Source organism: Rhinopithecus roxellana, chromosome 4 (assembly GCF_007565055.1).
Source record: "Rhinopithecus roxellana isolate Shanxi Qingling chromosome 4, ASM756505v1, whole genome shotgun sequence".
In the NCBI taxonomy this organism is placed as follows: domain Eukaryota; kingdom Metazoa; phylum Chordata; class Mammalia; order Primates; family Cercopithecidae; genus Rhinopithecus; species Rhinopithecus roxellana.
Window position 1 is genome coordinate 138,684,517 of NC_044552.1, and position 14,543 is coordinate 138,699,059.

Below are 14,543 nucleotides of genomic sequence, written 5' to 3' on the forward strand. Positions count from 1 at the left end.
AGGAAAGGTACGTAGGCAAGGCTATACCAGAAAAAGTATTTCTAAAGTAACAAGAAGGATTTAAGCAGATGGCCTCAAATATTAAAGGGTTTCCTCGGGGTTTTATATAAATGGTATTATTAGTGGTTTTACCTTATAAAACCTACAGTTCTAAATTTTCCCCTCTCCATCAAAACTCCTACCATTTTGGTCCTCCGGCTTACGTATGCTAGATCTGTTTGTCAGCCTGTCTGCCCCAGAGAGGGGCATCAGGTTTTGTACCCCAAGCTCCTCTCAGTTTTGGATGTCATAGAGCATATAGCTATTTTTAAAAACAACAGAATAATCTTTCTTCAAATGACAGTGTCACAGTCTCTTTCACTTGCTTTTTCAGCACGCGTAGCAGTGGCTCAAAGCAGTTCACTTAATCTCTTTGCAAACCGTGATGTGGAGCTAGAACAGAGAGCCATGCTTCTTAAAAGATTAGCATTTGCTATTTTTAGCAGTGAAATTGACCAGTACCAGAAATATCTTCCAGATATACAAGGTAAAAAATGAAAAACCCTTTATCTTCTCTAACTATAGGATTTTGGTTCCTTAGAAAATACTTCCCTAAATTCTAAGTTGGGGTAAAATATATCAAGTGTAGATCAGTTGGGAATTAGAAATTTTTCTACTGAAACAACAAAAATTATCAATGCCAGCATCTAAAAGAAATCATCACTGAGTTGTAGGACTTGCCTAAATGTGGTCTCTATTTTATTGTTTAGTTCAAATTTCTTAGGAATTCATGTTTGAGGATGAGGTATAAGATGATTTTGCTGCAGGCAGGCATGTTAGCATGTTCTCCTTGTCGACAAGAATTTGTGTTCTCTGAGAAGACCAAAATATAAGGTAAAGCCAGGAAATTGTGGCTAGAAGTAACACCTGGAGATCTGTAATTTGGGGACTGCAAGGGGGATTATGTAATATTTTTGGTAACTTCAGTAAGCGGGTTTGGTGACCTTCTGTGTCCAGAAGGATATCAGTACACACATCATCGCCCTGTACCACCAAATAGCTCCACAATGGGGATTTATCCAGAACAGAATTATTTGCTGCTCGAGTCAGCATACTCTAAAGCCTCCAGCCTCAGGAGCCAACATGGGAACATGATAGTTGTCACACTCTAGGGAGAACTTTCTTTTCTCCCAGAAGACAAATGATTCCTAATTTCAGATATACAAAATGTACACTATTTGTCCCTATAATTTTTTTTTAAGTTGACTAGATCAGTGCTACTCAAAGTATGGTCCATGGACCAGTAACCAGTCTGTTATCCCATCCATAAGTATAAAAATTTAGAGTAAACATTTTAAACTTTGATTTGCTATTTGACAGAATCTGCTTAATAAGAAAATGACATTTGTATTCCATGTATCTTTAATTGGAGTTTTCTTATTATTTTATGAAAATATCTCCAACAGTTTGGAATTTTGTTTAAGTTTATCCTTTACTACAGATAGTTTGAGAGTACTGGACCAGATGATATAGAAAGTTTTATGTGATAAAGATTATTTAGTTATTGAAAATGCTCTGCATTTCTTTCAGAGAGATTGGTTGAGAGTCTCCGTTTGCCACAGGTGCCAACTCTCCATTCTCAAGTGTTCCTGTTTTTCAGAGTATTACTTTTAAGAATGTCTCCCCAACATCTTACCTCACTCTGGCCTACCATGATTACAGAACTTGTGAGTTAATTTTAATTCAGTCAGGTTATAAATCTAAATGATAAAATAGTGGTTAGTTTCCATGTGCTTACTAGATACAACAAATATTGGGAGAGAACTGAGCTGTAGTTAAACCAGTTACTGATACTTTTTTACAGTTGAAAATAGTAAAATAAGTCAGATTCCATTTCCATACAGCTTAAATTTACAAATAGGCAACACGGATGGCCAGCTCCTTGTGAATGATTACTTTCTTGGATCTGGTTTAGTGTTTAGTCTGTACTACACTACAATTTTTTACTCTGTCAAGGCCTACCGTCCTGACAATAGCAGCTGGACCTATTTACAATAGCTGTAGCAATACCTCTAGTGATAGAGATGGCCGAGCTGGATTTAACTGCTCTGACATATTACATATACTCACTCTTGAAGTGCAGCACCTACCCCAGTTAAACTTGCTTCAGAGAGACTTTCACAGAGATTTTGTAACCTATCAAACAGTAAAACCTTCTCAGGTCCCACCTATACCCTTCTGTTCCCCTCCTCAAACCATACCCAGTCATCCTCATCCTCATCCTCATCAGAATGATTTGGGGAGTTAGGAAAGAGGAATGGGTAAAGAAAGGAAAAGGAATCTATCTCTCTGAAAATCTAGCTTTATAGTTTCCCTGCAAATATAATTGCTTTAATATTTCTTTTCTTTTTCTTTTTTTTTTTTTTTTTTTTTTTGAGATGGAGTCTCGCTCTGTCGCCCAGGCTGGAGTGCAGTGGCGCAATCTCAGGTCACTGCAAGCACCGCCTCCCGGGTTCAGGCCATTCTCCTGCCTCAGCCTCCCAAGTAGGTGGGACTACAGGTGCCTGCCACCATGCCCAGCTAATTTTGTTTTGTATTTTTAGTAGAGATGGGGTTTCAGAGTGTTAGCCAGGATGGTCTCGATCTCCTGACCTTGTGATCCACCCACCACAGCCTCCCAAAGTGCTGGGATTACAGGCATGAGCCACCACACCTGGCCTATTTTTCCTTTTTTAATAACTGTAACTCTGTTCCATAATCACTAAAAACAAAAGGTCGCCTTCATCTCACTGAATTTCACCAAATGATTAACAAGCAATTTCACCAAAATTTAGCTCTATGCGGCTGAATTTGCAGTTTTACCTTCAGAAACTATAATTTAAAAGATTCTGAAAACGTATTCTAAAATTTTTGTGTTAATGAAAATACAACTTAAAGATAACTTGAAAGGATTAAATATCCAGTTTAAACATTTAACATTTATTTCACTTATTTCACCATTTTCAGGTACAAGTATTTTTACTGATGGAGCAGGAACTCACTGCTGATGAAGATATTTCACGGTAATATGTAATTTAAATATATTCTTGTCCATTTTTTAATATCCTGAAATTATTCAGAATATTACTCAGCATCTAGGATAATATAGATAGTATTTTTCTGAATACTTATTTATTATTATGTAATTGATTACATTTGGATATAATGTAATTTCACTTTTCCTTAAGCACTTTAGATTGGATTAAGCCATCAGCATTCATTGCCTTGGGCCTCTAGACACAAATTTAGTTTAAAGCAGTACAGTATTGTTTCAGCTGCATGAGCCAGGCTGGTTTTGGTAAGTCAGATCTGGTCTCTGAAATATTGTAATATATAGCGAACCCTGTTATGGTAGGTAACCTGGAACCAGGCTATCCATATGTGCAGATCTTCCAGATGGTCCCAATTTAATGTACTTTTACTCTTTTTAATAGAGGCAGTTTATTAATATATGACTAAATATAATTTTTTATTTACACAAATTTGTAGATTGAAAAGTTCTTTAAGACCAAGTTTCTTGAATATATTTTCTTCTTCAGTAGTAGATTTATAAAAAGGATCTCCTGCACTAATAACTGTTTATTATTATAGAGAACTTTCTCATCTTTGCAGAAACTGAGTAAAGAAGTTTCTTGCTTTTACAGTGTTTATATTTCTTGAATGTAAGATAAGTTATGTACTACTTTTTTTTTAGACAGGGTCTTACTCTTTTCACCCAGGCTGGAATGCAGTGGTGTGATCCTGGCTCATTGCAGCCTTGACCTCCCAGGCTGAGGTGATTTCCCCACCTCAGCCTCCTGAGCAGCCGAGACCACAGGTGTGTGCCACCATGCCTGGCTAGTGTTTTTTTTTTTTTTTTTTTTTTTGGTTTTGGTTTGTTTTTTGTATTTTTTGTGGAGACAGGGTTTCATCATGTTGCCCAGGCTGGTCTCAAACTCCTCGGCTCAAAACATTCCACCCGCCTTGGCATCCCAAAATGCTGGGATTACAGGCATAAGCCACTGCACCCAGTCTATGTACTGTTTTTACGTTCTTAAAGAAGAAAAGTGAATTTTTGATTTGAAAATGGTGACATTTCATCATGACCTTGCTTAGCAATTACTGGCACATTTATCTCAGGATGATTATGAAAAATATTAGCTGGCACTTTTAGATCTTTCCAGGAATTCCTGTGAGTAAATGGGTCCAGCTGCTGACAGTCTGTCTCCTGCTTACAGGACTTCAGGGCCCTCTGTGGCTGGTCTGGAGACAACGTACACAGGAGGCAATGGCTTCTCTACTTCATATAACAGCCAGCGGTGGTTAAACCTCTATCTCTCTGCTTGCAAATTTTTGGATTTGGCTCTTGCATTGCCCTCTGAAAACCTTCCTCAGTTTCAGATGTAAGTAAAAACAAGGATATTAAATGGATATTTTTGAAAGTGCATTTGCTTTGGTCACTGACATCTATGACTAATTAAAAAGTTTTTTGTGTAAGTTGAAGTATTAATAATTTTTACTAAAATATAATTATTTTGGCACAGCACAGTTATTGGAAGTAAATGGTCAATGTGGATATATTAACAGACTATTCAGTCAACAGATTGAGTACCTCCAGATGTGAGACAATGGGGTACATAACTCACATGCTTCAAGTCCAGGGAAGGAGACATACTGATACTATGGTAGCTCATGTACAAGATACACTGAAGCCACATAGCAGAGATCCCTACTAGCTCTGAAGGTTAGAGAAGGCCCTCAGGGGAGTCTTAACCTGAGGTGGTGAAGAATGACAGCTGGGAGAGTGAAGGAAGATAGAGGCAGCTGCAGACGTGATATGTCTGAAGTGTGGAGAGATCAGTATTGCTGGAGCAGAATATTGAGAAGAAGCTGGAAAGGGACTAAACCATGTAAGACCTTGTAAACTGTGTTGGAGAACTTGGACAGCTAAGGAAAGAAGTGATGTTTTTAGGCTTGAATTTTAGAACGCTTATTTTGGCTATGTAGTGTGGAGAATGGACTGGAGATGGGCAAGACTAGAATGAAAGAGGCAGTTTTATCTTAGATAATAAATTGAACTGAAAGGAATAGGGGAAAAGTTGATAAAAGTTAATGCTCACAATGCCTTCTGAAGTGGCAAAAATAATTATGGTTTTTCATATATAAATTTTAAAAATAATGGGCAATCTATGTAACATTATCAAAATGTAGTTAAGGTAGTATGAGAATTTATCCACGAGATCAAATATATATTAATTTATAATATTGTGTCTTATTTTTCTTCTGGAATGGAAATAATAGGATGAAGAGTATGCTACTGAGCTTTTTCTGTTTTTTATTTGGACATGCTCCAAAATTTGCCATTTTACAAGCTTACTTTTCATTAAATTTAATGGTAAGAACTAGAAATTACCCTTAGAGTCATTCTAGTTCCTTTAATTTTCTCTTCTACTTGAAAACCATATATATCTACTTTTTGATGAATTTCAGTTGTTGGGTATCTGTTACACAGATGTTACTCCTAAGGAAGTCCGGAAAAGAATACTAAACAGAATTGTAGGAAAGTGGCCAATATTAACCAAGACACTTACCTTCACAGAAGTGATAACTATTCTCAGGTGCTTTTGGAGGGACATTAAACAGTATGCTCATGATAGTGACTTTTTATCTTCCATGACAAGAAACAAAATAAGTTTATCCTCTTTACTTGTCAAGATGTTACTACAAAAGGGAAGGAAACATGCCATTATATTAATTAGTTTTTTAAAAAACTTGTATCTTTCTAAAAATAAAAATCTACAAAGTAGAAAATGTGAAGATTTTAATGATTATCTTGAAAGAGTAATATCTTACCATGATCCATATTTGGCAAGTTCAAAGTATTTCATAAGTTTACTATATATAAATTTAAAAGTATCCATGTAACCATAAAGTTTGAGATAGCAATGAATTGGCAAAAGTCTAAAATGCGTAATATATAAAAATAACCTGGTAGAAAAATGGGCCAATGAGCAACACAGTTAATAATTTATAGGATGGTTTCTAAACATAGGAAAAGCTGCTCAGTTGTTCTCCAGTTTCCAATTAAAATTATGGATAACCATCAGAATGGTAAAGATCTGAAAGTTGCTTTCCTTTTACTTTTAGTAACAGAAGCATTCTTATTCTTGTTGGAAGTATACACTGATATTGTCCAATTGTTCAGAGGTTATATTTTCCAAAATTTAAAATATATATTCTCTTTAAGCCTATAATTCTGCTACATCCGAGGATTTATCCTGCCTCTATATTCTCAGATGTGCACAAAAATAAATAAGCATTACATAAGGGTATCCATCGTGGTACTTTTTAAGTGCAAGAAATTGGACAATCTAGGACATTGGCTGTGGTGTACTACTACGTTGCTGTTAAAAAGGATGAAGTTTTATATGATGCAGAATTATCTCCAAGATATGAAATTAATATCAAATATATATATCCTACATGTATGATTAAATCAAAACAGGCAGCGATCATGTTTTTTTAAAGGAGAGGGTTGTGTGAATATGTACTCTTTTGGGCATAAACTCTCGGGAAGGACTTACGAAGCTGACAATGTTGATGGATCCTATGCAGGGAGGGGAGACTACCTTTCTTTGGTATGCCCATTTATACTGTTTGAATTTTTCCCATGGTCGGATATTACTTATGAAAGACAGAACTATAAAAATTCAAGAGAAGTGCAAAGAAAGCCCTACTTTTCTTAAATTCGTTCAATTTTTTATTCCTTTACTGTGCAACTAGGGAACATTTGACCAATTATACGTTGAAAAATCAAGTCTTTGTCACACTGTTATGTTACAGTACAAAGAGATAAGCTAAATGAAAACATGTTCCTTTTAAGAACCTTTTGCCTATTCGCTAATGAGGAAACAAACATTTGTTGAGTACTTGCTTTGTGCTCATGAAAAAAGTAATGATGCCTACAAGTTTCATATTTATTCCTTACAACCTTATGAGGTAGTTAATAGTATCTTTATTTACTGATGAAGGCTCAGAGAGGTTAAGAAACATACCCAAAGTAACAAGGCTATGAGTGGCACATCTGGCATTTGAATTTTTATAAGCAGTGGGGTCATGATCTTTCTACTACATTATGCCACCTAATCTTAGATGGCACAAAGTCTGTCTTACTGATGCTGATGTCATTATTCTATACATAGGTACCGATGGGCCTTTATTCCAGAAGCCTCAGATGATTCAGGTTTGGAAGTCAGAAGGCAGGGTATACATCAACGAGAATTTAAACCTTACGTGGTACGACTAGCAAAACTTCTTCGGAAAAGAGCAAAGGTATCGCATTCTTTTGTGATTGTTTTGTTTTACATCACTACATGTTGCATTAGTGAGGTATTTATTAAATACTTCCTGGGAAACTGAGAACGTTATCAGGTTGAGCTATTTTGAAAACAAGTCCCTGGTTTTAAGAATTAATATCCATAAGCCTCATATTTCCAGACATTAGAAAACATACTGCATGTATTTTAAAGGAATATGTGGTCATTCTTTTTTTTGAAGAGAAGAAAAAGGAAGGCTTTTGTACATTAATAACATCTACCTTAAAATATTTTCCCCTCAAAAAAGAAAATAAAAACCTTGGAACCATACATGTGAGTACTTAAGACTGTAGTCCTGAACAGTCTTCATGTCAAAAACTTGAGAATGTAATATGTTCATCTTAACGCCATGATGAGAAACAAAAGTATGAATTGATTGAGAAAAATGCAATACAAAAGGGATTTTTAGAACGTGTCAGAGTTGTTTCAACAGAACTAATCAATGGGTAAGAAGATTATACATTTTAAATTTGTAAAATATGAGTCAGATTTCATTGAAATTGAATGAGCTAGAACCTCGGTCAGAATAAAGGAAATAATCATTAGCATTCACTCTGTTTATCTATATGAAAAAAACTATATGCTAAAATTCATTTTCTAAGTATTTTTCACTTTCTGATTATAACCTACATTCAGAAATGCATTCCTTATCCTGATCGAATACAGCTATATAACCGAATCTAAAGTTTCACAAAACAGTTCTTGCCCTTAACATGTGAGATATTTTTCTTTTTGTAGTTCACGGTGATAATGCTAAGTACAGATTGCAAGACCCCCCCAACCTGCAGTTTTTAAAACAGTGCTCAAAATTAAACTGGCTCTGACTCATTAATATAAAGCATCTTCTTAGAGAAATTATTTAAGGGGAAAAGTGGGAATTTACTTAAAACATATTATACCATTAAAAAGTGTAGGAAAATAAAATTTGTAAAATATTGTGTCTTACATACGTTTTATCTTTCAGTATGCATCATGCTAATTTATTACAGATCTTTGCCCAAGAACCTACCAGCAATGAAACTGGTATGCTCGCCATGGGGCCTTTGTTATTAACCTTTTGTCAAATTTTCTTTTACATTCAACAAATTTCAAAATCAAATTGTACAATTTGGGAGTGAGCTAGGTTATTTGGTGAGATCTAGTATGCAGTGTGTGCTTTGAGTGCTCAGAAATTTTCCAGTCTTCTGGAGTCCTCCTAATCAGGCAGCAGCTCTTAAACTGAATTCCATAACTATAGAAATGGAATGAAGAAAGTAATTAAAGAGATTTTGCTGGAAGGAATTTACATGAGAAACTTGACTTAAATTCCTAGTTGCTTCTGTAGGGGCTTAATAAAAGGACAGAGATGAGGATGTAAGCTGGGTCCTGAGTTCAGGATAGGACTTCGGTACTTTTCACTTTGATATCTCAGTTTGGGCAAGTAATCGTGACAAATCCAGAAGCAAATATGACCCCAGGCACATGTCCTTTTCTGTTATGCCTGCATTTCATTAGTAATGAGAATTTTTATAAGTCCCTCCTCCTTTAAATAATATGACAGTCTTTTGCCCAAAATTTGTCCCACAGAATAAAAAAACTATTTTGATTGAAAGGCATCTTCCCGTCCAAATCACCTTAAACAAGGTCTTCATGGCCAAGCTACTTTTCACTGGAACAAAGGCTGTGAGTTCTCCTCTTTCCTTCCACAGGACAAGGAGGAGGACTTTAAGACAGTGATTTTGGAGGGATTGGAGATGGCCAAGAATCAGGTGAGGGTGGCTGTTTCATGCTTATGATATGGCAGCAAAAGTTGCCAAATACTGAGACACAAACCCAGGTCTGAATGTCAGCAAGTACAAGGGAGGTAAACAGGAAGGAAGTCTTTTTTCAAGTGTAGACTGGTGAAGTCAAAGGAGAAATCATTTGTATGGAAATGTTTGACTTTATTTGATATTGAGACAATACAGATAGTTCTCATTAAGAGCATCAGAAACTCTGAATCAAGTGTATTCTTCTTGTTCAAGAGCATAATAAAAGTTCTTCTCTTAAAGGCTCATCTTGGTAAGAATATAAACAAAAGGTTACCCCATAGTTCTCTTACATTTGGAAGTTAGCTATACAGAGGGTGCAAGGATATTATTCATTTCCCTTCATGACAAAGTCATCTCTGTACACCCTTTATTGTTCAATTGCAGTTCGACTTAGGGGATTAGAGGTGGTATGGTACCAGTAATTGAGTAATGATGGAAATGTGAAAGTCAGTCACAGGACTCTCATTGATGCCAGTGTCATAGTTAAGAAAGAAAGTAAGTTTTATATATCCTATAATCTAGACTGGAACCTAAATAATTGCTAGGAAGCAAACTTAAGTCATAGCTGTTAAGTTTTTTGGTTTGTTTTTGACCAGAGATGATGAAGAAGTAGGTGATCTTTTCTTGGTTTGCTCCTGGACTCTTCCATTTTAACATATATTTTTAGTTTGGTGCAAAAGTAATTGCGGTTTGGGACCATGAGTTTTAAATCATTATAACTAGGTTCAAACAAATCTTTATTAAATCAATATAGGAGTCATTACAATCAACACATTTTTGCCAATGAGAAATACTGGTTTATTCCTGTAGCATAAAAATCCATGCTTCCAAATTTGACGAACTCTTGGAAACCATTTTCTGCATCCTGCTAGTTGTGGAAGCGGTTTCCCTGCAAAACATTGCTGAAATCCTAAAGAAGTGGTAGTTGGTTGGCAAGAGGTCAGGTGAATATGGCAGATGAGGCAAAACTTTATAGCCCAATTAGTTCAACTTTTGAAGCGTTGGTTATGCGACGTGCGGTCCACTGTTGTGGTGGAAAAGAATTGGACCCTTTCTGGTGGCCAATGCCAGCTGCAGGCATTGCAGTTTGGGGGGCATCTCATTGATTTGCTGAGCATACTTATCAGATGTAATGGTTTCACCTGGATTCAGAAAGCTGTAGTGGATCAGACTGGCAGCAGACCACCAAACAATGATGATGACCATTTTTTGGTGCAAGTTTGGCTTTGGGAAATGCTTTGGAGCTGCTTCTCAGTCCAGCCACTGAGCTGGTCATTGCCCGTTGTCGTATAAAATCCACCTTTTGGCACACGTCACAATCCGATCGAGAAATGGTTCATTATTGTTGCATAGAATAGAGAAGATGACACTTCAAAAAGACAATTTTTTGTATTTTTTCACTCAGCTCATGAGGCACCCATTTCTTGAGCTTTTTCACTTTTCCAATTTGCTTCAAATGCCAAACCACCATAAAATGGTCAACGTTGAGTTCTTGGGCAACTCTTACAGTTGTAAGAGGATCAGCTTCAATGATGCTCTCAATTGATCATTATCAATTTCCGATGGCTGGCCAATGCACTCCTCATCCTCAAGGCTCTAGTCTCCTTTGCAAAACTTCTTGAACCATCACGGCACTGTTTAGGCACTGTATGTTCATTAGCAGTTCCTGGGCCAAATGCATTGTTGATGTGTGTTGTCTCTGCTGCTTTATAACCTATTTTGAACTCAGAAAATTGCTCCAATTTGATTTTTTGTCTAACATCATTTCCACAGTCTAAAATAAACAGCAAGTAAGTCACTAGCAAAAAAAAAAAAGTGAGAAATGTGCTTAAAATGATGTATAACATAACCACATTTATTTAAGAATGTATTCCAATATAAAACGGCAAATTTCAACAATGCAAAAACTGCAATTACGTTTGCACCAACCTAATTTCCTTTTTCAGGATTTTACTTTAAAATAAGCAACAAGCTTGAGAGCACATAGAAAAAAATAAGCTGGATTTTGTATCTGCTTGACCCACTAGGAAACTAGTGATATTAAATTATTAGGTAAACAATAAAAGTTTCTGAGCAACATCTGATCTTAGAAGGCAAACTCCATTTGTTAATATGACAGATTGTAATTCTTCCTAAGTCTTCATGATGTCTTTCTTCTGTCTAGTTCATTGCTTATTTTCATTATCTTTATTTAGTGTGGTATTGTATCTGTGATCCTGCCCAAGTTCAACCAACCTGTTCTCTCATATCTTTCTCTAGACAGAATGATGTCTGTAGCTGTGTTTGTGTAATTCAGGTGGCTTCTCAAACTACCCTCTTAATACACAAATTATTTGTGTTTATATTTAGTTGGCAGAGGTTTCACATACCTTCTCATTTGACTTCTCTACTAAAAGTTAGTTTAGATTGTCCCATTTTATAAGTGAGGAACCTTTGTGTATCTTGCCCAAGGATGTCGTTAAGTATGGCAGAGCCAGCACACTAAACCAATTCCTTTGACTCCAGGTCCAGCTTTCCTCCCTATGTTGTTTAGCACAACCCAGAAGGAGAGAGCAGTGTCTCTTCTGAGGGATACCTTCCTTTCTGTGTGATGCAGTATTGACAGTAATTATTCACTTTGGATACTGCTATCATCATGGCAAATTTAGGCTATCTAGATAAAAGGGAATTAACTATTTATAATAAAAGGGGATATAAAATGTATAGAGCACTTTGTTCCTTTTTTCTGTAGTCATTTTGTGACCTAGTCCTTGGTTACAGTAGTGAGGGTTCAGAAACCTGGGAGCTTTTTGAGTAAATACAAAGCACAACATAAAACTTTTATGTTTGACTCTATTCCTGTTCAAAGCGATTTCTGTTAACTAAGCTTATCTGTGCATTCTAGTTGGGAACTATTACTACAGTGTTAAGACTGCTCCATATAAAACTAAGAAATGGCAGTAAAAGGTCTCAGAAGCACCAAGGGTTTTGATCAGGTCAGGAGTAGAAACGTAATGTCATTTGTATTCATTTCTTGACCAATTGCCAATGTTTATTATATCTTTCTAATTTTTCTAACATACCACACTGTCTGTTAATACCAGTTCACTTTTGTTTTCTGCAGAAAAATCCAGAGGAAGACAACTCAGGGAGAACATTGGGTTGGGAGCCAGGGCAATTGCTGCTCACCATCTGCACCGTGCGCAGCATGGAGCAGCTCCTGCCGTTCTTCAATGTGCTCAGTCAAGTCTTCAACAGCAAAGTCACAAGCCGATGTGGAGGACACTCAGGGAGTCCTATCCTCTACTCAAACGCCTTCCCTAATAAGGACATGAAACTGGAGAACCACAAACCATGTTCCAGCAAAGCCAGGCAAAAAATAGAAGAGATGGTAGAAAAAGATTTTCTGGAAGGGATGATAAAAACTTGAGCACCACCGGTGGTTCCATTTAACTTATATGTAAATGTAATTATTTAAAACACATACACTGCTCTGCATTGTATAGTTTTTCCTTTTTTGTATGTAACAGAACACATTTCAGGTTGTATTTAATTTAAATATTTGTATATAAGAGCAAATGTCTGAATGTGGCCTGAATCAAATTTAAATATTGTTGGCTTATACTGATTATGGTGCCTAAGAGAGCTATATATATACACACATGTAAAGTCCATTGTTTTTATTGTCCTGAGTTGTCTTAAACCTGCAAAATATACACTACCCATTTTTTTTTCCATTGGTTTCAGGCTTGGTTTAATTAAGATTGGTTGGGGATTTTTCTCTTTTCCTTATTAACCCTGTTCTGGTATCAGAGTGGTGTTCCTTCTCCATCGGAGGCTGGAAAACGTATTATAATTAGTTTTTCTCCCACATACCTTCACCAAGAGCAGTGAAGAATAACTGAAGGCTGGACCATGCATCCTTACAAGTCTCAGTATGGAAGAGGGATGGACAACCCCCTCTTCATACCTCTGAGTTCCTGATGGCATTAGTCATATAGGTAAGTCATCTAATAATCTTTCTTAAGACTGTGCAATGGAAAAACTAGTTGTATAAAGTCTTCTCTGCCCTCTCCATTTGTATCAGCAATGGAGAATGCTGCAAAACATCATCTTGCTCATGTGACGGTGATGGCAAAGATATCACAAGGAGTTGGTAATAAGATTTAATTTTCCAGTAGTCTGCATGAATTGTTCCCCACATAAAACTGTACAGTTAGTGACTGAATTGTATACTTAAGCCCCAGTATTTTACATTAGTGAGACTGAAATTAGAGGTAAATTTCTTTAACAAGTGTAAGGCTTACCTATTTACAAAGAATTATTCTGGTAGTGTTTAAGAAAAACAATCAGATCTAGAGACAATCCAGTAGGCTGCATTGTAAACATTATGATTATAAATCTCTTAGTAGGGCCATTATTATTGACAGTTTTGTAAAGACTTGTAAAAAGTCCAGTTTCTCAAGAATATGAGAATTATCTTCAGAAACCTGGTTGGGGCCTTTCTCCAATTCCTCCAGCCAGCTGAAATACTGCCAAGCTCACTTCATGTGCAAGGTGATCTGCACTTTCCTGCAAATTACATTAAAAGAGATTAGATGAGAAAGATACAGCATGTGTCTAACATGGGCAAGACCATGTTACTTGGAATTCTGGGGAAGAGAGGGGTGATTCTTGATTTTGTTTCACTAACAAATTCCAATGAAAACCTTTTTTCATCTTTCAGTAACAAATTCCAAGGCCCTTAAATGGAAAACAGACGAAATTCTTCTAAATAAGGTAAGTTTTTACAATTTAGATTATAAAAATAGCTATCATTCCAAAAATGAAAAAATTCAATAAAACCTTAGTCCACAGTTGGCCTAACAGTAAGTAAGTATTACTGCCTCTGTTGCTGTCTCCTCATCCATCATGGATATTCTTTAGACTCTAAGATGGCTTAAGCTTCTGCAAGAAAGCTGCCAAATGTCTCCTTCTGATTCCCTATTCGGCACGCTCACTGTAGTCTGCCGTGGCTTTGCAGACACTTTAAGGAGTATGTGAAGAGGCCAAATAATAAAAATGCAGACCACAGGTCTTGACCCCTATCAGGGAAACAGGCACCAGAGTAAAGCTGTCATTTAAAGGAAATATTTTGAAAAATAAGAGTTCAGAATGCTATCAGTTGACTTAGAAATGAACTACAAAGCTGGTTGTTTTCATAATGTCACAAGATTATATTTTTAAAAGAAAAGGATCATCTACCTTATAGTGCCTAAACTAAGTATTTGTTATTCCTGCCATGGTTAAAAATATGACACTTTCAGGAAGTCTAGAATAAGTCAAAAATATTTGGGGAAATAAACTGAGTGGGTCTAATTTTGTTCAATTTTATAATTACTGCTGGTGAAAATAATTTTGT

General features: G+C 36.2%; 2 protein-coding genes across 8 annotated transcripts in view; one reads left to right on the forward strand and one right to left on the reverse strand.

The window, feature by feature from the left end:
• Positions 1 to 12,877, forward strand: part of DOP1A (DOP1 leucine zipper like protein A) — a 104,834-nt gene extending 91,957 nt beyond the window's left edge. For 2 of the 6 annotated variants that reach the window (XM_010358274.2, XM_030928442.1), the window contains 7 exons: positions 374 to 526; positions 1,570 to 1,706; positions 2,986 to 3,041; positions 4,236 to 4,400; positions 7,200 to 7,329; positions 9,062 to 9,121; positions 12,267 to 12,876. In XM_010358274.2, the coding sequence (XP_010356576.1) occupies positions 374 to 526; positions 1,570 to 1,706; positions 2,986 to 3,041; positions 4,236 to 4,400; positions 7,200 to 7,329; positions 9,062 to 9,121; positions 12,267 to 12,572 (1,007 nt within the window). In that variant the 3' untranslated portion in view covers positions 12,573 to 12,876. Of the gene's footprint in view, positions 1 to 373; positions 527 to 1,569; positions 1,707 to 2,985; positions 3,042 to 4,235; positions 4,401 to 7,199; positions 7,330 to 9,061; positions 9,122 to 12,266 lie in introns of those variants that run through there. The other 4 variants (XM_030928440.1, XM_030928441.1, XR_004056746.1 and 1 more) reach the window with 4 other exon arrangements.
• Positions 9,275 to 14,543, reverse strand: part of PGM3 (phosphoglucomutase 3) — a 28,539-nt gene continuing 23,270 nt past the window's right edge. For both annotated transcript variants that reach the window (XM_010358275.2, XM_030928445.1), the window contains exon 13: positions 9,275 to 13,714. In XM_010358275.2, coding sequence (XP_010356577.1) covers positions 13,625 to 13,714 — 90 coding nt within the window. In that variant the 3' untranslated portion in view covers positions 9,275 to 13,624. The remainder of the gene's footprint in view (positions 13,715 to 14,543) is intronic.